Source organism: Urocitellus parryii, chromosome 4 (genome assembly GCF_045843805.1).
Source record: "Urocitellus parryii isolate mUroPar1 chromosome 4, mUroPar1.hap1, whole genome shotgun sequence".
Classification (NCBI taxonomy): Eukaryota; Metazoa; Chordata; class Mammalia; order Rodentia; family Sciuridae; genus Urocitellus; species Urocitellus parryii.
This window is the reverse complement of record NC_135534.1, coordinates 7,218,082-7,243,294: the sequence shown is the minus strand read 5'-3', so window position 1 is coordinate 7,243,294 and position 25,213 is coordinate 7,218,082. Positions and strand designations below refer to the sequence as shown.

At 45.1% G+C, this 25,213-nt stretch overlaps 2 protein-coding genes across 6 annotated transcripts; one reads left to right on the top strand and one right to left on the bottom strand.

Annotated features, from left to right (window-relative positions):
- Positions 1-15,288: 15,288 nt before the first annotated feature.
- Eif1ad (eukaryotic translation initiation factor 1A domain containing) lies at positions 15,289-18,483 on the bottom strand. Its single transcript, XM_026396493.2, has 6 exons — positions 18,016-18,483; positions 16,932-17,105; positions 16,686-16,794; positions 16,483-16,591; positions 16,270-16,314; positions 15,289-15,606 (listed from the first exon to the last, which is right to left on the bottom strand). Exons 2-6 carry the CDS (start codon positions 17,016-17,018, stop codon positions 15,462-15,464), a joined length of 495 nt encoding a protein of 164 aa, XP_026252278.1. The 5' UTR covers positions 17,019-17,105; positions 18,016-18,483; the 3' UTR covers positions 15,289-15,461.
- Positions 18,484-18,576: 93 nt separating this feature from the next.
- LOC113188257 (barrier-to-autointegration factor) lies at positions 18,577-20,358 on the top strand. 5 transcript variants are annotated; one of them, XM_077797959.1, is made up of 3 exons: positions 18,577-18,676; positions 19,346-19,484; positions 19,848-20,358. In XM_077797959.1, exons 2-3 carry the CDS (start codon positions 19,362-19,364, stop codon positions 19,992-19,994), a joined length of 270 nt encoding a protein of 89 aa, XP_077654085.1. In that variant the 5' UTR covers positions 18,577-18,676; positions 19,346-19,361; the 3' UTR covers positions 19,995-20,358. The 5 variants fall into 5 exon arrangements, with proteins under 5 accessions (XP_077654085.1, XP_077654088.1, XP_077654084.1 ...); XM_077797962.1 differs by having other exon boundaries at positions 18,599-18,682; XM_077797958.1 differs by lacking the exon at positions 18,577-18,676 and adding an exon at positions 18,875-19,025.
- Positions 20,359-25,213: the final 4,855 nt, after the last annotated feature.

The window sequence follows — 25,213 nt, the reverse complement described above, 5'->3', positions numbered from 1 at the left end:
TTGTAGAGTCCACCAGACACCCCAACTTTCTTTCTGCATACTGACCACAGATCACAGAGTGCCTGTCACCTGGTCAGCAGCAGGCTTTCCCAGCAGGCTGAGCCCAAGCCAGAGCCTTGAACATTCCCAGCTGTTTTTGCCCAAAACACTGAAAGCCGGATTCTTTAAACCCTTCCATACACTCCTTTGTCCACTCACTCACTGAGGACAGACCCGGTAGTGAGGTGGCAAAACCAGATCTGACAAAATGAAATTATAAGAACACTATCTTGAAAAACCTGGGGAAAGGGTCAGTTCAGCCTTTCTTCAGGAAACCTAATTAACCACAGGTGCCTACTTTTGGATTGTAAATAACTGTCTCTAGGAATCTGACCACTCCCTTTAGAACTGTAATCTCCCCTGAGGTTTCAGAGACAAGGCTAGAGATGGCTGTGAAAAGAGCTGGTTTATCACTTTTTGCTTCTGTAAATAGGCTTCCTGTAAATAGGGAAACTTCTGTAAATAGGGAAACTTCCCCAACCCTCAACACCCCCCTCCCCAACAAGGCCTTCTGTCATGTACACTAGAATTTTTTAAGATATTTTTAGTTTTAGATGGACACAATACGTTTATTTTATTTATTTTTTTTAATATGGTGCTGGGGATCGAACTCAGTGCCTCATAGATGCTATGCAAGCAATCTACTACTGAGTCACAATCCCAGCCCTAGACTAGAAATTTTATGGCACCACATAGCCTATAAACATTGTGAGAAACTGTTGATCAGTGCTCAGAATTTGGTGTTTGTTTTCTGGGCCCGGTGGTGTAAAATAAAGTTTGGAGTTCTCCTTTTTTTTTTTTTTTTTTTTTTGGTACCGGGATTGAATTCAGGGGCACTCACCCTCTGAACCACATCCCCAGCCCTATTTTGTATTTTATTCAGAGATAGGGTCTCACTGAGTTGCTTAGCACCTCTCTTTTGCTGAGGCTGGCTTTGAACTCATGATTCTCCCAACTCAGCCTCCCAAGTTGTTGGACTCACAGTCCTGCCCCATCACACCTGGCTTTGGAGCTCTCCTTCTGTCTGAGTGTTGCTTGCTGCTTCTGACCTGTCTGTTTCCCCCAACAGTAGACACCCTGGTCTATCCCAGGGATATGCTGCAGTGCTCTGTGAGCAAGTTTTCCTAACAAAAGCTTTGGACTGCTCACTCTGGCGTGTGGTGCTTCTTTTTTTGGAATCCCAACTAGCCCCATCTCAGGAAGATTTGAGGCAATCCTTTGTGGAAATTCCCCTGCCACAGCTTTTAGGATGATGCCACATTAGAGTTCAGCAGTTGCTGTTTGGGGCATCTGGACCCTCAGACCGGCCTGAAGTTACTGTTTCCTTTTTGCATAATTGGGTGTCATGTTTTAGGGTTCTGCAACCCAGGGCAAGTTGCAGATGTGCTGGGTGGATGTGTTTATTGTGGCCTCTGCTGGTGGCTTCTATTAATACTGGTTGAATACATTGCCAGTAACTGCTTGCATCTCCTCACCTGGACCAGGGTCCTGCAGGCAGAAGCAGGAGGAAAGTCAGCACTCTGTCCAAGCAAGAGGCACTAAAGCAACGGACAGCCCATACTGTCCAAGTGTTAATGACCTGGACTGGTTAGTAACAAGCGTATCAGGTGCTTGGCAACTCACTGAGGACCTAGCAAGGGTTAAATAACAAAGTAGACATTTTAGCATCATCAGAATCTGTCAGAATCACTGAAAGAATTAATGGAGAGATTTCTAAGATTTTTTTTTTCAGATTAGAACTTGTAGCCAGTATATTAACTAAGATATAAATGAAAAAGAACTAGAATCAGATTCAAAATCATTTAAATGGCATTAAAAAACAAATGTTGAACAGGGTGTTATGGCTTGGATCTTCTGTCTGTTGCAGTACTGAGGACTGAACCCAGGATACTGAACCACTTCACTAGGTCCCCAACTCTTTTTTTTCTAAGTTGTTGAGGCTGGCCTTAAACTTGAGATCCTCTGGCCTTAGCTTCCCAAGTTGCTAGGATTTCAGGCATGTACCACCATGCTCAGTTATGGTTTGGATCTTAATATTCCACAGAGGTCATATGCTTGGTCCCCGGCCTATGGCACTATTGGGAAGTGTGGAAGCTTTAAGAGGTGGAGCCTAATAGAATAACAGATTAAGTTGTAAGGTCATTGGGAGTTGCTCTCAAAGGGGATGCTGGTCATCCTCTGCCATGTGTTCCCTTCGTGATGTACTATGCTGCCACAGGCCTGAAGCAACAGTCTCAAGTAACCATGGACTGAAAACACGAGCCAAAATAAAACTGTCCTCCTTTTAAATTGTTTATCTCAGGTATTTAACAGTGATGGAAATTAATTTTAAAGGAGATTAAAACTGGGCTAGGATTTAGCTAAGTGGTAGAGTGCTTGCCTAACGTGTGCAAGGTCCTAGGTTCCATCTCCAGCACTGCAAAAATAACAAAAACCAAAGCAACAAACAAACAACATGCCTTGTTCCTTCCATAGGCACCTGGATTCTCTTGCAATATGCCAAAGGATCAAACTTGACATAATATGAGCCACTAGTGGGGTACTATATTTTTCACACTCATGATATCCTGACAGTGGTTCCCCCTGAGGAATACTGCCCACACCTTTTTTTGTAAACTCCTCAAATAGGTAAGTAGAGATGGCTGGACCTTGAATGAGGAGAAAATCCAGGGTCCTTAACCCAAGTAACTTTTGAGGGGTTGCCTCAGCAACTACTAAGGATCAAGTGCTGGCCTTCTGCCTTCAACTGTAAAGGAAGGACCTACACCAATTTGGCTTCTTTGGATAGTGAAGCCAGCATAGTCCACATTTAAGATTTTTTTCTAAAGCCCTGTACTGGGCCACCAGATAAGAAGTCATGTTTAAGTGGGCCCCTGCAACAGGAAGACTTCAGGAGATCAGGAAGCTGTAAGGCAGGCCTGCCACTGAGCCTCATCTCCCTTAGCCCCATGGAATTACGTTCCCAAAGCTGATTGGAGTCTGGAAATTATATGCCACCAGTGTTCACTAGCCCTGGCAATTCCCATGCTACTGAGAAGCACATACTCTGTAGAAGGAACCCACATGTACTCCCTATTCCTCTTGTAAGAGAATCCAAGCACATAGATTCCAACAGACAGCACCTGCAGTTCTTTTCTCGGTTTGAAACTAGACCTGTTGGCACATGGGCAGGCAGAGCAACCCTGAAACAAAGCCTGATGGGAGGGATGGGAGACACCCTGGTGCCTTGCCTCTCAAAGGGCTATCACAGAAGGGCACTGGCAATGGCTTCCAGAGTTCTCTACCAAGGAAATTTCCAAAAGCAAAAAAAAAAAAATAAAATAAACAAATACAAGGAAATTTCTGGTAGGGCACCTGTAGCTTTAACATGCTGAGAACTGAACTTGAAGTGAGATAAAGAACACAACAGACGGGGAGCCACCACAGGTGGGCTACTGCTGAGGAAGGAAACAGTGAATCAGAGGGCCACACTGAGAAAATCTTGCAAAAGGAAGGACTAAAGAAACTAAGAGCAAGACCAAAAGAATTAAGGATAGAAGGTAAAGGTGCTAATATTCAGATAATAGGAATTTTAAAAGGAAAAATAAACATGAAGGGAAAAAGTAAGCCCCTTGGATCAAAAAGGCAGAAAGAGTGCCGAAAAAAGGAGATAAAAGGAATTGCCCACACCTCCATATCACAAAATCTTTTTTTTTTTTAAAGAGAGTGAGAGAGGGGAGAGAGAGAGAGAGAGAGAGAGAGAGAGAGAGAGAGAGAGAGAGAGAATTTTTTAATATTTATTTTTTAGTTCTCGGCGGACACAACATCTTTGTTGGTATGTGGTGCTGAGGATCGAACCCGGGCCGCACGCATGCCAGGCGAGCGTGCTACCGCTTGAGCCACATCCCCAGCCCAACAAAATCTTACAAATATCAGAAAGCTTAGAGAGAGTGTGCCACATACAAATGAAGGAGAAATCAGTCGTCATTAGATTTTTCAACAGCAATGCCAGATGCAGGAAGACAAAGTTGTTTCTAAACCATTAAAGAATTTAGAACCCAGAATTTTATATACATCCAAACTGTCATTTAAATATGATGAATTACTTCCAATATGCCAATTATAACAGAAAGTTAAATGGATTAAATTCATCAGCTAGGAAGATAAAAAAAATGATTCAGTTCTTAAAATCTAGATACAACTAGAAACATCTCAAGCATGGGTGTGCCAAGATGAAAATGCAAAGGATGGAAAAAGGCTTGTTAGGCAAAAAATACTAGCTAGAAGAAAACTAGGGTAGGTGTATTAACACCAGACGAAATGACCAAACGCACGTGGAGGAGTCCCACAATCATAGAGGTTTCCAGTCCCTGAAGATGACAGCAATTCTGACACGTTGTGTTTATACACTCCAGCCTTGTATATGTGTATTCTTCTTGAAAGATTTTCAAAAATGGGTTGGTGGGGCTGGGGTTGTGGCTCAGTGGTAGATCACCTGCCTTGCACATGAGGCACTGGGTTTGATCTTAAGCACCACATAAAAATATATATATATATATATATATATATATATATATATATATATATATATATATATATATTTTAATTGGGCTAGTGTGTGGCTCAGTGGTAGAGCGCTTGCCTAGTATTTTTAAGGCCCTGGGTTCCATCCCCAGCACTGCATACACATACACACACACACACACACACACACACACACACACATACACACACATACATACATACCTAAAGATACAAGAAAACCATATGAAAAAAGAAAGTGAGGGGGCTGGGGATATAGCTCAGTTGGTAGAGTGCTTGCTTTGCATGCACAAGGCCCGTGGTTCAATCCCCAGCACCACACACACACAAAAAAAAAAAAAAAAAAAAAGAAAGCCTGGTCAGCAGCAGGCTTTCCCAGCAGGCTCCTGATGGAATTTAAGAAGATGGTTACCTTGAGCCTTGGGAATGGGAACAGAATGGAATGGGTAGATAAGTGGGGGGTATAGGACACATTTTTGGGTTATTGTTAAAATCCCATTCTCATGAAGGTGATTACAACATTAAACATAACCAAACAATTAAATACAATGACTTACTATATTTTAATTTTTATTTTATTTGGGTTCTTTTGTGTATGTGGGGGTGGGAACTGGGGGTTGAACATAGGGCTTTGTGAATGCAAGGCAGATGCTTTGCCACTGAGCTACATCCCAGTCCTTATTTATTTTGCACCAAGGATTGAACACAGAGGTGTTTAACCACTAAGCCACATGCCCACCCTTTTATTGGAGACAGGGTCTTGCTAAATTGCTGAGGGCCTCACTAAGTTGCCCAGGATAGCTTCAAACTTGTGACTTTCCTGCCTCAGTTTCCTGGGGTTGCTGGGATTATAGGCATATGCCACCATGCCCAGCTATTATTTCACATGTTTTTTTTTTTTTGGGGGGGGGGGCGGGGGGGTTTCCTTCAGTGTTTTGGGCAAAAACATCTGGGAATGTTCAAGGCTCTGGCTTGGGCTCAGCCTGCTGGGAAAGCCTGCTGCTGACCAGGTGACAGGCACTCTGTGATCTGTGGTCAGTATGCAGAAAGAAAGTTGGGGTGTCTGGTGGACTCTACAACTGGCATCAAGTTCCACATACTTAGTGGTATTCATTTACTAAGGCATTATCAGAATGTCTGGGGACACATCCTCCTCTTCAGCACTTTGAAGCTGGAGTGTGTGGCTGGGAGCACTTGGAGGGTAGGGAACTGTCTTGCTGGAACTTCTTTCAGTTTGTACCCTATCGTCAGTGGTCGGCTGTACCACAATGCAAATGTACTTAATGCTAATGAACTGTATGCTGAAAAAATGGCTAAGATGGTACATATTATTGGGTATTTTACCACACCTAGGAAAAACACTAGAAACCAACACTTAAAAAATAAGTTGCATTGGGGCTGGGGATGTGGCTCAAGTGGTAGCGCGCTCGCCTGGCATGCAAGCGGCCCGGGTTCGATCCTCAGCACCACATAAAAAGATGTTGTGTCCGCCGATAACTAAAAAATAAATATTAAAAAAAAATTCTCTCTCTCTCTCTTTAAAAAAAAAAAGTTGCATCAAGGGAAACTTTAGCCTTTTTATCCTACAAGGGTTGACTGCCCTAGCCCCCAGGTACCTGGTAATTACAAAGGGAAAATAATAGTACCTCACAGGTATCTTAGTCAGCTTTTGTGTCACTGTGATCAAAACATTAAAAGAACAACTTAAACGGGGTAAAGTTTATTTTGGTTCATGATCAGAGGTCTTGGTCCACAGGTGGCTGACTCCATAGCTCTGGGCCTACAGTGAGGCAGATTATCATGGGGGCAGGGTGTGGGGAAGGGAAGCTGCTCCCCTCATGGCAGCCAAGAAACAGAGAGAAAAGGGGGAAGGTCCATAGGGAAGAGGCACCCTTCCAGGGCATGCCCCCAGTGACCCAGCTCCTCCAGTCACACCCTACCTGCCTACAATGACCACCTAGTCTGTCCAAGTAAGATGGACCGATTAGATTACAGCTCTTGTAATCTGACCTTTCACCTCTGATTAATCCTGCATTAGCAGGAGCTTTTGGGGGACACCTCATATCCATCATAACAACATGGAAAAAGTTTAGAAGCCACCCCCTTTTCCCAGGTGATTAAAATCAGTATCTGCTGTAACCAGACCTCTCCTCCTGAAGCATGTGATGTCCCTTACCTGCACTACCTAGAGTAGTCACTCAGAAACAACAGGACACCATACTTTTATATCAAGAGGTGCAGTAAGACCTTGGTCCTGTGCTGTTGGTACAAAAAGCTGTTTGTCTCAAATCTAAGCACACAAAAGCAATCATACAAATCCAACACCGGATATTTTTGTCGGGTGATTGAGCTTGTCAAAATAGCCAATTCTATAAAGAAAAAAGTTAAGGGGTTTGTTCTAAATTAAAAGTAACTAAAGAGATATTAACTAAAAGTAACAATGCTGTGTGTATAAATAGAATATGGCAAAATGCTCTTAGCTGACTCTGTTGAAGGGATATGGGCATTATTTTACAATTCAACCTTTATTTAAGTTTGAAAATTCTCATGTTTGGTTTGGAGGAGGAAAAGCTGAACAACTAGGAGCTAAGCATACAACTACAAATGTGGGGAGAAGAGCTACAGAATAAGCCCAAAGGGGTGTAAGTGGAAAATATGACAAGAGCAGAAATTCATGAAATAGAAACAGCTACTAATGAATGGGAATGAAGGCAAAAAGCTGGTGCTTTGAAGAGACTAATAATGGGGCTGGGGATGTGGCTCAAGCGGTAGCGCACTCACCTGGCATGCTTGCGGCCCGGGTTCGATCCTCAGCACTCCATACCAACAAAGATGTTGTGTCCGCCGAGAACTAAAAAATAAATATTAAAAATTCTTTCTCTCTCTCTCTCTCCCCTCTCTCTCTCTTTAAAAAAAAAAAAGAGACTAATAATGAACTTCTGCCAAGAGTGACAGGGACACAAGGAGAAAGCATAAATGATATTTGATATGAAAAGGAAATAACTTTGGATACAGATTTGCCTTATAAACATAAGGTAAGTCTACAGAGAACTTTGTGCCAGTAGATTTAAAGCCATAGTTAAAATGAGAAAATATGGAAGTATTTTTCCTTGAGAGTATAACTGACTCAAGAACAGGAAACCTTACTAACCTTTCACCACTAAAAGTTCAGAGCTAGGTGTAACTCAGTGGAAAAGCACCTGTCTGGCATGTACAAGGCTCTGGATTCCATTCCCAGCATCACAAAAACAAAACAAAAATCAAAGTCAAAATCTAGTCACCTCCTTAAGAAATGCCAAGTTAGTTTTACAGAAAATTTTACTAAACATTTTAGAAATCCAGAATTCCAATCTTTGTTTGGTGGTAATAAGGATTGAACCCAAAGCCTTGTACATGCTAGGCAAATGCACTATACGTGACCTACATCCCCAATCTGTAATATAATTTAATCTAATTTATTTGTCTTGGTACTGGGGATTGAACCCAGGGTATTTTACCACTAAGCCACAATCCCTGCCCTTTTTATTTTTTGAGACTGACTTGCTGAGTTGCTGAGGCTGGCTTCTAATTTGCAGTCCTCCCAAACTGGTAGGATTACAGGCGTGCACCACCACACCCTGCTCTCCAACTCATTTTGTGTTGATACGAACTTGACATAAAAAAGCAAAAAACAACAACAACAACAAAAAAAAACAGGGCTGGGGCTGTGGCTGTGGCTCAGCAGCAGTGCACTTGCCAGGCGTGTGTGAAGCACTGGGTTTGATTCTCAGCACCACGTATAAATAAATAAAGTGGGGCTGGGGATGTGGCTCAAGCGCTAGCACAATCACCTGGCATGTGTGTGGCCCGGTTTCGATCCTCAGCACCACATACAAACAAAGATGTTGTGTCCGTGGAGAACTAAAAAATATTAAAAAAATTCTCTCTCTCTCTTAAAAAAAAAAATAAAGGTCTATCAACAACTAACAACAACAACAACAACAACAACAAACAAGGACCATAGAAATCTGAAAAGCTTAAACCATATCACTTATGAGCTTACAATTTCCCCGAATATCAGGAACCTGAATCCAGCAATGTAAGACTGCTGAGGGCCATTACCAAGTAGGTATGACACATCGTAATCCTTGCTAGTGTACCCCATGTTAAATGGACTTGCCTTGGAAATTTGCTGCGACCTTGCTTGTGTGTTTGAGAAAGGTGACCCTGCTCAATCACCAGGGTGGATCCAGGATTAGGGTGTATTCCTGCAGGAAGTATCTCCGTCCTTGGGTTTAGGGCGTGCCAATAGGAGTTTTAGGGAAGTTGAGGTTGAAGATTATTGCTGCTGGGATTAGGATGTTCCTGCTGCTTGTTCCCGTTGAATTCTCCTGAGATTAAAATGGGATTTGGAAAAAGCCTCGTGGAGTAGGATTTGGGATCGGACATATTGGAATTGCCCCTGAACGTGTGTGGAGGCTGGTGTGAGATCAGGAATAAAGAATTGCTGTTTGAACCTACAAAGCTCTGTGGTGGCTCGTGATTCTGTGCCAAGCCGAGACATTGGCACTTGGCTTTTGGCATAAGACAAAAAAACATTGTGACAGTTTTTTGCCAAGAATGCAAGTTTTTTTGTTTTGTTTGGGGTCTCACTATGTTGTTCAGGTTGGACTTGAACTGATGACTCAAGCATCCTCTCCAATAGCTGGGATTATAGTTGTGTGCCACTGCACCTGGCTTATAAGAATGCTCTAATGTGTCAAAATGTCAAGATACTTCACCACATTTACAGATTAAAGAAAAGCTCCACATGATGTGTTCTGGTTGCCATTTGTGCTTCTTGGTGCTTCTGCCCGGGTAGCTGGGTGACAAAGTGTGAGATGGCAGTGTAAGGAACACCCATCAGAAGTGACATGGCTATAAAAGCTGGTCCTGAAGTGATGGGAAGTGCAGAGACAGGAGGGCCCCAGAGTGTCAAGTACCATGCCAGGAGGGGCCACAATGCATGGATTGGCCACAGCTTCAGTGGAAAGGGGCTCTTGGGACACACTCAGTGCATTCTGGGAGATCTCATCAAACATGGTTGGATCCCACCACAAAGTTAGGGAAACAGATAACAGAGAATGACAGAGAAAGTAGCACACAGAATTCAAGGATCTTTCCACCATGCATAGCTACAGTCTACAGGTACTAAATAGCTGATAAAAAATGGAGAAGTAGAGATTAAAAGATTTTAGGGGGTACTAGGGATATAGCTCAGTGGTCAAGTACTTGCCTAGCATACACAAGAGGCTATCAGGTAGATTATGGAATCACCGAGAAAGCTGGAGAAAAAGTAAAATCAAACTTACAACACCAAAAATCTCACACTGACACAGCCCAGTAGAGTAATTAAGGGGAAAAGACAGCCTCAAATGTTAGAAAACTGAAATTAAATCAGCTACCTGTATAATCTGAGAATCTACAAATAAGCAGGCACACTCAAAGAAACAGAAGGAAAAGGTCAACAAAAAATGCACCTCTTGCAAAGCTAGCCAAAGAAAAGCGAATACACAGAGTATGAGACACAGTTGTTGGTTCCATCTGCCTGTACCCCTCTCCCAGCCTTTTTTGGTAAGAGTACTTCTCTAGTCTGTGGGAAACATACATCATACAGATAAGGTGTGGTTCATTCTTCTCCCTCAGGCCTGGCCACAGCAAGTGACCCTAGCAATACCAATCAGCCTTCCCTGAATCACAGAGATCCTCAAGGAAGGGCCTCTGTCTATGCAGGCTGTGTATAAACTGGAGCTTCCTGCAGAAAACATCTGTAGGAGGCAAAAGGATCCATCAAGCTGAAGCCAGAGACAGCTCTGAGAAATGCTGGCCTCTGACAGCTTTGCTCCAGGCACCATTCCTCAACATCACATGAACAACTCTCACTGGCTTCTGCTAATGAATGTGATTTTTTATCATTTACAGGTAAGAGATCCTAAATAATACAAATATTATGTATGATATTTTGCCCCAAAAGTTAAATATTAATGAAATGTACTATCTTGAAAGGCAGAGGTCTGCCCCTAAAATTAAGGAATTTGACACTCTGGACACACCTAGTAAGTCCTACCAAATTCTGAAGAAAATAATTACTATTCTATCATTTATTCAAGTCTAAAGATGATTTAATGTCTCCAAACTTATTCAAGGCCCTAAGCAACTCAGTGAGACCCTATCTCAAAAGAAAAAATTAAAGGGCCTGGGCATTGGGCTGGTGTTTTGACTCAGCGGTAGAGTGCTTGCATAGCATGTATGAGGCCCTGGGTTGCATTCTCAACACCACGTATAAATAAATAAAGGTCCATTGACAACTAAAAAATATGTATATTAGAAAAAAAAAGGCCTAGGGATTTAGCTCAATGGTAAAGCTCCCTATTCAATTCTCAGCACACCCCACCGCCCAATAAAAGTGAAACTGGCCCATAGACACAAAAGTCCTAAATAAGTAAATAAATAATATACTGAATTATGCAAAACTAAGCAACTGCATGCATTTGATCTCAGCCCCAACTATTCAGAAAGCTGAGGCAGAAAGGTCAGAAGTTTGAGGTCAACCTCAGCAACTCAATAAGGCCTTGTCTCAAAATAAAAAGGGCTCTCTGGATATACTCAGTGGTGGTGTGCACCTGAGTTCAATTCCCAGCACCAGAAAATCCAGTAAAACAAAAAAATAAAAATAAGCAGGATTGCTGGCTGTGGGCGCATGCCTGTGACCCAAGTGGCTCAGAAGACTGAGGCAGGAGGATCATGAGTTCAAAGCCTGCTTCTACAACTTAGTGAGGTCCATCTGGGGGGAGACTCTGTCTCTAAATAAAATACAAAAAAGTGCTAGGGATGTGGCTCAGTGATTAAAGATCCTTGGGTTCCCTCCCTAGTATCAACATTAGGAAACCTATTAAGCAAGTTTTAGGAAACCTATTAAGCAAGTTAGTACATTAATACAATAATTTGATTATCTCAACAGATGTCAAAATTCATCATTGTTGAATAAAATGGGGAAAATACATGTCAATAATCTAGGAACAGAAGGAACCCTTCAGCTAATGAAAGAAATCCACCAGATGCCTAAAGCAAGGGCCCTATCTCATGTTGAAACAGAGCACCATTCCCACTAAGAAACAATTGCCAATTGACACCCTGGAGGCCCTGGTCTCTGTGACTCACAAGGAGAAGAAACCGAGGTAAAGGGTAAGATAAAAGATGCTACTAGCAGTACATGACTTTGACTAGAAAGCCAAGAGAATCAACTGAAAAATTATTAGAACAAATCAGAGTTCAATTAGATCCATGAAGTAAGCAACAAAGCTTTCCTATATGCTAGTGACAGTCAGAAACGTCATTTCAAAAGATCCCATTTATACGGGGTGTGGTGGTGCATGCCTATAATCCCATCGGCTTGGGAGGCTGAGGCACGAGGATCACGAGTTCAAAGCCAGCCTCAGCAAAAAACTACACACTAAGCAATTCAGTGAGACCCTGTCTCTAAATAAAATACAAAATAAGGCTGAGGCTGTGGCTCAGTGGTCAAGTGCCCCTGAGTTCAATCCCCAGTACCCCCCTCAAAAAGAAGATCCCATTAAGTAATAAGGAATTCATAACAAGTAACAAATAATTTTACAAAATTCCTAAGACTAAATCAAATTAGAAATGTAAAAGGCCCATATGAGAATACCCACACTTACAAAAGAACACATATATCTACCCGCAGTCCTGGAGAGGAATATTCAAAACCGCTAAGATAACCATTTCTTCCTAAATCAGACTACATGAAACCATGCCAATGAAAATCCCAACCAGACTCTTACATGAAAAATTGGCAAGCTCATTCTAAAGTTCTAGGTAAGAGAAAATGCAAAATGGTCAAGAAAGGGTGGGGGCAGGGGAATTGCATCCCAGGTCCCAAGCACACAGCAATCAATACATGACACTAGCACATGGACCCTCTGATAAGACATCTCAGAGAAACCCAAATATATGTAGGAGTTTGAGACAGGGACTTGCTATATTGCCCAGGAGAGCCTCAAACTCACAATCCTTTTGCCTCAGCTTCCCAAGTGGATGGGATTATAAAAATGTGCCACACTGCACCCAGCTTGTAGGAAATTTTTAAAAAGGTGCTTCCAATGAGGAATCAACGATTCAATAAATTTTATATCTGAATGACTCTTCTAGGAAAAAAGTTAGCTCTCTACATCCTAAAAAAACAAACTTCAAGGTGGGCATGGTGGCACATGCCTGTAATCACAGTGGCTTGGGAGGCTGAGACAGGAGGATCAAGAGTTCAAAGCCTCAGCAATTTAGCGACGTCCTAAGAAACTCAGTGAGACTCTCTCTAAATAGAAAATACAAAACAGGAGTGGGGATGTGGCTCAGTGATCAAGTGCCTCAGAATTCAATCCCTGGTTACCACCTCCCCTCCCAAAAAAAAAAAAAAAAAAAATCCAAAACAAACTTCAAAAGAAAAAAAAAAAACTTCAGATGAATTTCTGTATCTGTGTGAAGATATATCTTGAATTCATCTGATTTCTGTATACACATGTACATCATTTTGCACATGCATATATACATATGTATTCAAGGCCAAAACAGAATGTGCGTGAGAAGCAGAAAAATGAGGTAGAAGCTACAGAGAATGTGGGGACTGGTAAAGTCCTTTTGGTTGTTTCAGAAATGGGATATCCTACAGTGTATGTGTTGCTAACACCTCCAGTAATGACCAAAAAACATCCCGAAGAAACAAAATAAGAGTCCTTAAGGACAGCTGCAGAGCTCAAGGAAGGCCCAGTGGCTTCCAACAGGAGGTAAACAGGAGCATACTTGTGGAGTTGGTGAATGGGTGAGTTTTCCCCCAAAGGTTACTACTTCTTGATGAAGCATGAGCCTGGAACTACCAGGGAAGGAGGATTTAAGTTTTGAGACACCCCAGAGTAGACCGGCTGGGCAGTGCTTAGTGTCCATTTAGGCTTGGAGGGATTCATTTAAGGTACAATGAATGGGCCAGGCTGACTGCTTTCTGGCCCAAGTGCCTGGAGTTCAAGCAAAGAGGTGAATGACCAGGTTCACTCAGGGTTAGAATTTTACTAGATGAAAGGAATGGCAGAGACAGAGGAGTGAAGGTGTGGACAACAGACCCCACATTACAAAAGGAGGAAAGTGAAGGCAGGAGGTTAATGGTAGGAATATTAGGAATGTAAGACAAGGATAGAAAACTTTTGTAGAGGAGGTAGCTAAGAAAGCTAGGAAGTGGTAAATGTACAGGTATCTAAATTCTGAAAATACTGCAATATTTAGTGTTATCAAAGGTTCGGGGAGCAAGTAGGGGTATAGAAAACAAAATGGAATAGAAGACAAGGACATTCAGGCTGAAGATCTCAAGGAACCAGGGATAAAGTGCTGAAAAGCTCCGTCATGGCGGGGATGCTCTGACCCAGCAGGGAGAAAGATTAAGCCAGGATGTGAACTCTTCATTTATTTATTTTTTGGTACCAGGATTGAACTCAGGGGCACTCGACCACATCCCCAGCCATATTCTATATTTTATTTAGAGACAGGGTCTCACTGAGTTGCTTGCACATCACTTTTGCTGAGGCTGGCTTTAAACTCGCGATCCTCCTGCCTTAGCCTCCTGAGCCACTGGGAAGGATTACAGCATGAGCCACCACATCCGGAAGGATGTGAACTCTTTGATGCCTAGGACAATGCCAATCATAAGGGGGAGAGGACAGTTAGAGGCAAAAGCTTCTAAGAAGAGGGATCACAGGATTTCCAAGAGGGTCAATGTCTACTAGGGAGGCTGTGGCAAGAGGATTATAAGAAAGTCATAAGGAGGTCACCAACCCTACTTCTGGTGCTGATGCACAAAGGAAAAGGGCGAGGGTGAGAACACAGCCTCCATTTAAAAAGTTATACAACAACACACACACACACACAAAAAAGTTATACCACAGCCTGGTGTAGTGGCACGTTCCTGTAATTCTAGCTACTCACGGAGGCTGAGGCAGAGGGATTGAAAATTTGAGGCCAGCCCCAGCAACTTAGCAACACCACACCTTTTTAAAGAATTATATAGGGCTGAGATGTACCTCAATAGCAAAGCACTTGCCTAGCATGCATATGGCCCTGGGTTCCATCCCTGATACTGAGGCAGATGTGTGGGTGGAAAGGTTATATGACAGTCATATCCTCAGGGAATAACCCAGTTTTAAAATGGAATCAGGAGATGGTTAAGACACAGTGGTTCACTGACCACAAAGCAGATGTTCTGGAGGTGATGAAAAGTTAAAAGTACAAGAAAGATATGGTTTAATGAGGGAATGCACAGCAGCAGGAGACGAGCAGTCTAGTGGTAGGAATGACTAGAAAGGCTGGGGAAGCAGCTCACAAGGCACCACAGGATTCATCCAGAGCATCTATAGAGGCAGGTGGGTGGACATAGGTCCTTTGCTACAACCTTGAATGCTTATATCGGTGTTAACTCCAAGAGGCTAGGAAGTAGGACTGTTCCTAATTGTGAAACACACGCAAGGAGGTACAGCATAGGGCCTGGCACTTTCTAAATGCCCAATAAGTGTGTGTGAGTGAATCACTTGGGAAAGACTCAGCCAGTTCCCATTTTCTCCCCGATCTGGCCACAAGCCCCAAGGCCTCTACCAAGGAGCAGGTTTTTAATTTACTATAAGTCTCCCTCACCACAGAGAGCCACTCAGACACCAGTACAAGTCACCACCCACCAGGGGTTTAATTCTCCTAGGACAAAAGGTCAGTTCAAGAGGGTCCTGCCTTGTCCCCATCCAGGGGTAAAGATCTGCAGGGCACCCTGGGAATGTCCAAGCCCAGAGGAGCCTGGGAGTAGTCCCTGAGCAAGTGGAAAAGTGGATCCCAGAGTCTCAGGCCACCTCTTCCTCTTCACTCTCCTCCTCACTCTCATGATACTGTCTGCGATTGGTGTTAACAAAGAGGTCAGAATCATCTTCAGAGGCAGACTCTTCTCCTGATGACTGTGGCTCAGCTGGGAGTTCTGGCTGAGTCTGTCTGCATGGAGGAAGCAGAAAGAGTCAGCTCAATACCTGCTAGGAAAATCATATCTGCAACCAAGGAGTCCCCACAAAGGAGGATCATTTGGCCAAGCAGTCAGACACACAGGTGTTTAAAAATGCAGCAGTTCCAGAGAGAAAGAGAGAGAGAGAGAGAGAGAGAGAGAGAAAGAGAGAGAGAGAGAGAGAGAGAGAGAGAGAGAAGCAGTTCCTTAAAAAACACAAGGAGAGACAGAGAGTCAGAGCCAATAGTGGGAAAACAAACACTGTCCCCCACCCAAAAAGTTTACTACAGCCATTGGTTTCAGTTAGGAATCAAAACAATTCTACTAACACTTACTAGGCCCATATTCCACGCCAGGTACCGTACTAAGCAACTTTATAAGCATTAGCTCCTTCTTACAAAGCTCCTACCTTATACATGAGAAAACAATCTTAAAAGACTAAGTAACACGTCTAAAGTAACTTAACTATAAATGGCAAAGGTAGGAATTTAACCCAGGGCATCTAACTTTCAAGCCATATTCACAACCACATGTTCTGCCACATGTTTAGGAACTCTCACCAGGTATCCTACAAAGAGAGAAATGTAGGCTCTACTTTCTCCAGACAAAGGTAAAAACCCTATTTTCTCTTCCCTACACTAGGGTGTGCTCCTCACCTGTTCCTGTTGTGTTTCTCAGCCACTTCAGAGAAGGCCTCAGGCCTGTGCCAAGAGAAGAGCCAGGTCAGAGAGGACAGAGAAACCTCTCAGCAAAAGAGTTGTTTCCAGCTGTCCCTGCCAGGGATGCCACATTCTTCCCTCTCCCAATTCCCTAGCTAGGAAGTCAGTGTCCCCCAGAAACCACAAAGCTAAGGATCAGGGGCATCCTACCAGAGGCCCTCCTTCTGCAGAGAGCGCACATGGTCCTTGCAGAGAACAAAGGAGATCTCAGCCTTCACCTTTTCTCCCTCTTCAATGGGGTCAACGATGAGAAAGTCCCCTGTAGGCAAGAAAAGGCAAAGTCAGCCATGCTTGCAACGGGGAGCCAGGACCACAGGAAATGATTCTGTCTCCTAGAAGGCTGCCTTTCTCACCTCTCTTAATCCAGATGTTCTTGCGGTATTTGGACGGCATGCTCACCAGGAAGCGCTGCCCTTGGGCTGTCTCCACCTCATGCAGATTATTCCCTGGTGTCCTGAGTACCTGGTCCAAGAAAGACCAAGAGACAGCTTTATCAGTCACAAACACCCTCTGATCTGCAATGCACCCTACTCCCACCCCAGGGGTCCTATGGAGTGGAGGGGTTGGGAGCAGAACAGCCTGTGCCCAGTGCCGCTCACCCTCACGATCTGTTGCTGGTCAGAGGGCACCATGTGCTCCCCCAGCACCTCCTTCACCACATGCTTCCTCTTGGTGGCCTGTGACATGCTGGGTCCTGTCCCAGGGTGGTTAGGAACAAGAATACCGTAAGCTCCTCCTCTGAAGTTATTTTGATGACAGTTTCAGAAGCCAGGCTGTATGAAGATATGAAGATGGGAGGGGCCATTTACTGGAGAGCATCCTGGTTAAGGATTCAAGGTCTCACTGCCTAGATTCAAATTCTGCCTTGGCTATTCCCTGTTTATCTTTTTTTTTTTTTTAATTTGCTTATTTGCTTTTGATACTGGGTATTGAACTTAAAAGTGCTTTACCAGTGAGTTACATGCCCAGCTTTTTTTTTTTTTTTTTGAGATGGGTCTGGCTAAGTTGCTCAGGGCCTTGCTATGTTGTCGAGCCTGGCCTCCAATTTGTGATCCTTTTGTCTCAGGCTTTGGAGTTGCTGGGATTACAGGCTTGCTGCAGCAAGGAGTGTCAACTTCTCAGTAAAAAAACAAATGACTCAATTTGTGGCTCAATGGTAGAATGCTCGCCTAGTGTGTCTGAGACACTGGGTTTGATCAACGTCTAAAAATAATAATAATAATAGGACAAAACTGCTCAACTTTTCTATGCCCCCCCCGAAAACAATAGCTAACTCAACACTGCTATAAAATAAGATAACGAAAATGCCCTCAGCATGCATATCACACGAGATGACTCCTGTTATCAGAAGTCCTGTTGTGGTCAGGAACTATACATATTTCAGAGAACTTGAGATAAATTGTACCTTTCTCGACATGAATATCATCCCATCTCTAGCACAGCCACGTAACACAAATGCTCAATCTCTTAACACACTACAGGCAGAGACCACCACGACTGTCCAAGCCAGAAATGCGTGAAGGGTCGAGGTGAAGCAAGCTTGGTCTGCGGCAGCTGCCGTATCTCGGAAGACCAGAGCTGGTATCACCGAAACTGATAGTTTCCAAAGGAAACTCCGACGTGTATCTAATTGCCGTCTCCAGTCCTCTGCTCCCCTCACCCGGAGGAAAGACCCACACTTACTCGTTGGCCCTTGGGTTCCACAGGCGCTGCACAAGCAACCCTGTTTTCCAGCTGGACGCTGAGAGCGGATAGTTCACGACTCGAAATTTCAAAGCCGAGCCAACGAAGGCACAAAAATGGGACTTGCCGGTGATCACCACGGAACAGCAGTTCTGGACTCCGGATCGTGGCGTTCCCAATTTCCGCTAGTCCAACTACAAGGAGGACACCAGTTTGAGTCGGACCCTGCAGTGTACTTCCGGCGCTCTCTCAGAAACCTTCCGGCCGCACTTCCCCTACTTTGTCCGTTCCTCTAACTTGTCCTACCGCGGGGTCCGTCAGACCCAAGTCCTTGGGTTCTAAGTACCGGGTAGTGAACAAAGGAAGTATCCTGTTCGGAAGCTTCTCTCTCTCAGACTGGAGGAGCAGCCCCAGAAGCGAGACCACAGAGGGCAGCCTGGCTTTCCGCCAGGGGCCAAAAAAGAGCGGCTAGTGTCTACAAGACTAAGATGTAGGGCAATCCAACTCTATGGCCCTCAGCGGCTAGAAGTGCCCAATTACTTTTTTAAGGCGGGTCTTGAGACGACCCGGAAGCGGAAGTCGAAGAAAGTTCTAGTGGCTTGAGGTATCAGCGGGAGCGGCCGAGTAGCAAGCGCAACCGTTACTGGAGCCGGAGCTGCCTGTGAGCGTGAGCCTCCCAGCGGTGCCCTAGCTGGAGGCTGGAGGAAGGGCGGGGAGGAGGGGAGGAAAGGGACCCCATTGCTGTGGCGAGCCAGGGAGTGCACCCTAGGAGAGGGTTCGGCCGCGGGGAGGAGCCGCGCTTGGCGCGTGGGAGCGGCGGAGCGTGGAGGGGGCGGGGCGGCGCGCGCCGGAGGCGGGGCGAGGCCGGCTGGGGCGGTGTGAACCCTGCGGGGCCGCGCGAGCGGGGGTCGGCGCCGCGGGCCTGCGCCTTCGCTCTGAATGCCGTGTGAAGGGCGGGTGAGGCAGAGACCCTGTTCTGGTTTTTCACACCGCACGGCTGCTGGAGCAGTGTCAGTGTCATCTTTGCGCAGCCAAGGTCACCGAGAGTGTCAGCTCTAGGGCGTGTCCTGGGCGTCTTTCTATTGCCCTGCGTGCGCCACCTGTTAGAGCTAGATTGTTTCTATTGGGACTGCACGGAAACCTGGTTCCCCCAGGAAGTGGAAGACATTTCTTTTCTGAATAGTAGGGAGATTGTCCCTGGTTCTCAGTTTTCTCTGTGAAATGAGGGATTTCACCATAATGGCCTACCTACGTTTTAATATGAGATTGCTCTTGAACTTTTGGGAGCTCAGGTCCTCAGCCCTAACTTGCTTTTTCTTGGGATTCCTAGATTAAGCTCGATCAAGATGACAACCTCCCAAAAGCATCGAGACTTCGTGGCAGAGCCTATGGGGGAAAAGCCAGTGGGGAGCCTGGCTGGGATTGGTGAAGTCCTGGGCAAGAAGCTTGAGGAAAGGGGCTTTGACAAGGTGTGGGTTGGCTACGTGTACCAGGGGAGACCTGAGGGGAGAGATGGCAATTTCTTAGGGCAGACTGGGAGTGGGAAGAAGCTAGGGGGGAGGAGTAGACAGTGGTGGATAATCCGAAGTGACTGGCTACCTGGGAGAGATGAAGTAGGGGCAGAACCTGCCCTACTTCATGGGCTTGTATGCTCTAAATGTCACAAAAGTGGCATTGTTCTCCTATTCAAATATCAAGCAAGATTGACTCTGCTTAGCTTCAGAGGCCAGAGGGGATCTGGCACATTCAGGGTGGTGAGGTGGTAGACAGCTGTCTTGCTTTTATTCCCCACAGAACTCAGCAGCATGCCTTTTATTTTGCCTGTTTTGCAGGCATATGTCGTCCTCGGTCAGTTTCTGGTGCTAAAGAAAGATGAAGACCTCTTCCGAGAATGGCTGAAGGACACATGTGGTGCCAATGCCAAGCAGTCCCGGGACTGCTTTGGGTGTCTTCGAGAATGGTGTGACGCCTTCTTGTGATGTTCTCTGGGGAGCCCTCAATCCCTAGCCCCATTATCAAGTCTCCAGAGTTTGCAGCTGCGTGGGGGCTCCTGGTCCTCTACAAAGGAAAAGATTGCTGTTGTTGTACTCCAGGGTCTTTGGGAGTTCTCTCCCCTCACCATTTCAATCTTTTTTGGAATTTTTGCTCTTGCATGCAACTCCCTTTCTCTTTCCCCTGCCAGTTCCATGGAAATCATTAACCAGCTTTTCTGATTGGATTCCTGGCCCCTTCCCTCACCCCCACCTTCACCTCTGGTCTGTTTGATGCCATTTGGCACCTGTTTTGGCATAACAGTCACTGTCCTTGTAAAGTTTTTTAGGTCAATAAAGACAGTGGCCTTCATGACTGAGTGTTGTGTGTTGAAAAGTAAGTGGGCTGAGAGTTGCCTCTTCCCCAGAGCTGATGGTGTCTGCTGCACTCCTTATCAGTGCAGACCGAAACTGACACCTTCCCTTCCCACTCCTAGAGGGTAGCCACCCTAGCCACATGGGCCTTGGGCAGGTGGCTTGGAGTGTCCCAATCCCAGGATGATGTGGGAGAGAGTGTGGGTTGACTTCCTGGGAGCCAGGTAGGTGTTCCAGATGTCACTCAAGTCAACAGCTAGGCAGCACCTGGTGGAAAAGTCAGTAGGAGTCAGGTACCAGGAAGAGGGTGGACTGGATATAGGTAAGAGTTCACCTACTGATCACCCCATCATCTCTCATGCCTTCAAAGGCGTGGGCAGGGCTCTTGCTATCTGCCCAGATGTCTTGGGGGAAAGCAGTAAGGGAGTTACCCTTGAATTCAGTATATTTAGGTCCTTTTCTCTCTTGCTCTTTTCTTTCTGTACTAGGGATTAATGCAAAGCTTTTTGTAGGCTAGGCAAGTATTCTACCACTAGGCTATGTCCCCAACCCATTTTATTTTAGTTTTTGGTACCAGGGATTGAATCCAGGGACACTTAACTACTGAGGCACATCCCCATTCCTTTTTAAATTTTTGAGACAGGATCTTGCTAAATTGCTGAGGCTGGCTTTGAACTTGTGACACTCTTGCCTGAGTCTCCTGAGCCGCTGGGATTACAGGCATGCACCACCATGCCTGGCCCTTTTTATTTTGAGACAGGGTCTTGCTAAATTGTCCTGGCTGACATCAAACTTGCCGTCCTCCTGCCTCAGCCTCCTGAGTTGCTGTGTGTGACAACGCCATGCCCAGCTTGATTCTGTTTTTTCTTGGGACATTTATGAACCTTCCTGAAACTGAAACTTCTGCAAACAATTTTTTTCCTTTCATAATAATAAACCATTGTTTTCTTTTTTAGAAGTGAAGAGACTTGGGACTCAGAGAAGTTAATTTGCCCATAGACTTGTTGCTGAGAAATAGCCATCTAATTCAGACTGTAACTTGGTCATGTCACTTAGTCCCTCTCGAGTCTCAGTTTTCCCACTTAGGAAATGAGATTGTTTTAGGGATCAAATGAAATGCTAGCTGTATACCACCCATTCATGCTTGGCATTCATCCCTTCAACAGACCATCATTGAACAGTGACTTACTTGCTGTATAAACAAATTGTTCACACAATCTCTACTGGCTGAAGAGGCACAAATGATGGGTATTAAAACACAAATGGATAATATGAGTTTTCAGGGACCTCAAGATAGAGAAAAATTAAGAGACTAAGTTGACAAAACTACATTAATATTAGAAATTCTATATAAATATAATCATAGAGTGAAGAGATAAACCTGGAGTGGAAAAGATTTGAAAAAAATATAAAGTATCTAACCCAGAGCATGTGGTGGTCAAGAAAAAGTTGGAAAGAATAGAAAAACTGGCAAAAGACATAAAAGGCAATCCCAAGAAAATATACCCTAACAGCATGTGAAAAGGCTTGGTTTCATTACTAATCAGAAAAGCAAATCCCATCAACACCCACCCAATTGGCAAGAATCTTAAAAAGTCCGACAATAACAAGCATTGAGCATATGGAGCAACAGGAACTCCTCTGTTGGTGGGAGTGTGAGTTACTGTGAGCACTCTGGGAAAACACTTGGGCATTATTTTACAAAGCTGACACACCCTGTGAGCTGGCAATTCCACTCTCAGGACTATGCCTTGAAGAAGTTCCTGAACACCTGCACTAGGACATTTGTGAGTGTGCATAGTTCTGTTGATTATAATAGCCCCCAATGGGGCACAACTGGTGGTTCTCAGTATGAGGGTAGATAAATAAATAAAGCTGCACAGTGGTGAAAAACCAACAAAAAGATGGAATCCGCTCATGTAAAGTTAAGTGAATTCTTGCTTAAGGATCCCTATATAGATGGTAAGTCTAGAAAGGAAACCAAGAAGCTAGGCATAGTGCTACACACCTAGAGTCTCAGTTACTAAGACGGCTAAGGAGGATTGCAAGTTCAGTGCCAACCTGGGCAACTTTTAGGCCCTGTCAAAAACACTGGAGACCTTAGGTTCAGTGCCCATTGCTGTGCAAAAATAAAAAACACAAGGGAATGCTTATTGCAAAAGTTAGTAGTAGGTCCATAGTGTAGGTCAGTGGTGGAGCACCTGCTGAGCATGGGCAAGATTCTGGGTTCCATCCCTAGCACCAGGGGAAAAAAGTCAATACAAAGAAAAAAATCTGTGGTGGAGGGTGTGATAGTGGAAGGGCTTGGCAGTGGGATTGGCATTTCCATTTTTTTGACCTTTGGGGTGGTAATGTAGACATTAGCTACTTATTAAATTGGTCAGAGGGCAGGGTGTAGCTCAGTGATAGTGTTTGCATAGCATGTGTGGGACCTGGGCTTGATCCCAGTATTAAAAAAAAGTTGTTTTTTTTTTTTAATTTATCTGAACACGTCTGTTCTTCGATGCCCTTAATGTGGATCATTCTGAAATGCTACATTTCAGAATAATAGAAAGAAACACAAAACTAAAGACCAGAGGATGGAACAATGATCTGGTAAGCTGGGCACTATGGTCTATGGTCTGTAAGGACAAGGGTCCAGTTGAGGCTGTATCTGGGTAGGATAAATGGCCCACTGTGATAGAGATATCAGATGGCCAATCCAGTTGGCTACAGTCAGCCACCATACAGGCAGAAGCATCACTGAATGCTTAGAAAGCACATCCTCAAGGCACAGAGTAAAGTGCAGCAGGCCAGGCCAGAGAGGTGGCAAAAGCACACATGATGAGTTGTGTGTGCGCGCGTGCGCGTGCACTGGGGATTAAACCCAGGGGCACTTCACAACTGAGCCACATCCCCAGCCCATTTTTTTTAATATTTATTTTTTGTAGTTGGATACATATCTTTTTTAAAAAAATATTTATTTTTTTAGACACAATGTCTTTTATTCTATTTATTTTTATGTGGTATTAAGGATCGAACCCAGAACCTCACATGTGCTGGGCAAGTGCTCTACCACTGAGCCACAACCCCAGCCCTCCCAGCCTATTTTTATATTTTATTTAGAGACACAGTAGTTTATGTTTTCACTAAGTTGCTGAAGCAGGCTTTGAATTCCTGACCCTTCAGCCTCAGCTTCCCAAGAAGCTGGGATTACAGGCATGTGCCACCACACCTGTCCAAGATGACATTGTTATGCAATATTTTTAAAATTCAGATGAAGGCCAAAATCCACAAAAAACAAAATATCAAAGAGAGGATCCAACCCTGTATACAAATTTGCTTCTGCCACTTCTCCCTGGTCCTTTCTAGATGGGGGCAGAAGGGATAGCAGCTTCTCCCTCATGTCTGTTCCAGCTTCAGGAAGTTGTGACTAGGTGGGTCTCAGCCTTCTACAGGGACCAGGTCTCTTCCCCAGGACCTACCAGAGCCCCTTACCCACTCCAGGTCTGGGTCCCCAGCTCAGAGCCCTTTATGTGCTTGGGACAGTGGGGCACAATGGAGGGAGGGAGGGGTATATCCAGGCCTGTTTCCCTGGCACCCTTCACCTACCTGGCTCCTCCCCAGCTGGTGGCTGGCATCAAGTACTACCTGACAGTGGAGATGGAGAGCACAGCGTGCCGGAAGACCAGGGTCTCTGGAGACCATGTGGACCTCACCACCTGCCCCCTGGCCACAGGGGTGCAGCAGGAGGTAACAGCACTGCCCCAAGCCCGCACCCTGCACAGAACCTGAGGCCCTGGGCTTGTCCCACCTGAGCTGGTCTGGCTGGCTGGGCAGAGACCTAGCTGAACCTGCCCTGTTTTTGGGTGACTCAGCTTCAGGCCAGTATGAGGTGCAAGAGGAGAGGCTGAAGCTTTCCTGGGTGTGGGGGATTTGCTGGAAAGACCTAGGATCTAGTCCCATCATCAGACTGTGTGTCGCTGGGGCCAGTGATTGCCCCTCTGTGGCCCCAGAGTGACAAGGCAGGCAGAGAGCTGGCTCCTGGGAGGAGGCTGACCCCTGGGCTGGGCTCACCCCTCCCTGTGCCTTGGCTCTCAACAGAAACTGCGCTGTGACTTTGAGATCCTCGAAGTCCCTTGGAAGAACTCAGCTTCTCAACAAGACTGTGTGTAGCTGTAGTAGGTTGGCAGGTAGGAGTGGTGGGCCCCCAAACACAGCCAGAAACTCCCAAGTCTTAGAAAAGGGATGGAGACAAAGAGAAGAGAGATAATGTCCCAAGACTAGCCCCAAGAACAGTGTCTACTCAGAAGGGGAGTGCATGCCCTGCTCCTCTCAGCACCTGGGAGAAGTTCAGGCATGCATGTGGGAGGTTCAGCCCACTGGGTCTTGGACACTGAGTTTTCTGTCCACTAACGTTCCTGTGCCTGTGTGTGGTCCAAAGTGGGTTGCCTGTCCTGCACAGCCACTGCTGTGCAGGCGATGTCCTGGTCCCATGGCCTCTTGGTCTATAACATTTCTAGTACAATTGAATTGTGGCTATAGTACATACTCAGACACATACACTCACACCTACAACCCTCAACTCTACAGACATTCACACCCATAAACCCACAGGACACACTCAGATGTTCCCAGACACCATAGACATGCCCTAAAAAAACACCAGCGCCCACCTAGCAACCAACTATCCAGCAACACAACTTAGCAACCCAGAAGCAAAGCAAACACAGAAGCAGCACCCCCAAGATAGCCTAGAGATGGGCACGCAGACTCCCCACACTAGCCAGAGTCCCACATATCCACCTGAGGGTGTTCCTTGGATGCACCAACTCGCACCCACACCCAGGACAGGAGGAAGTAACCTGGTACCT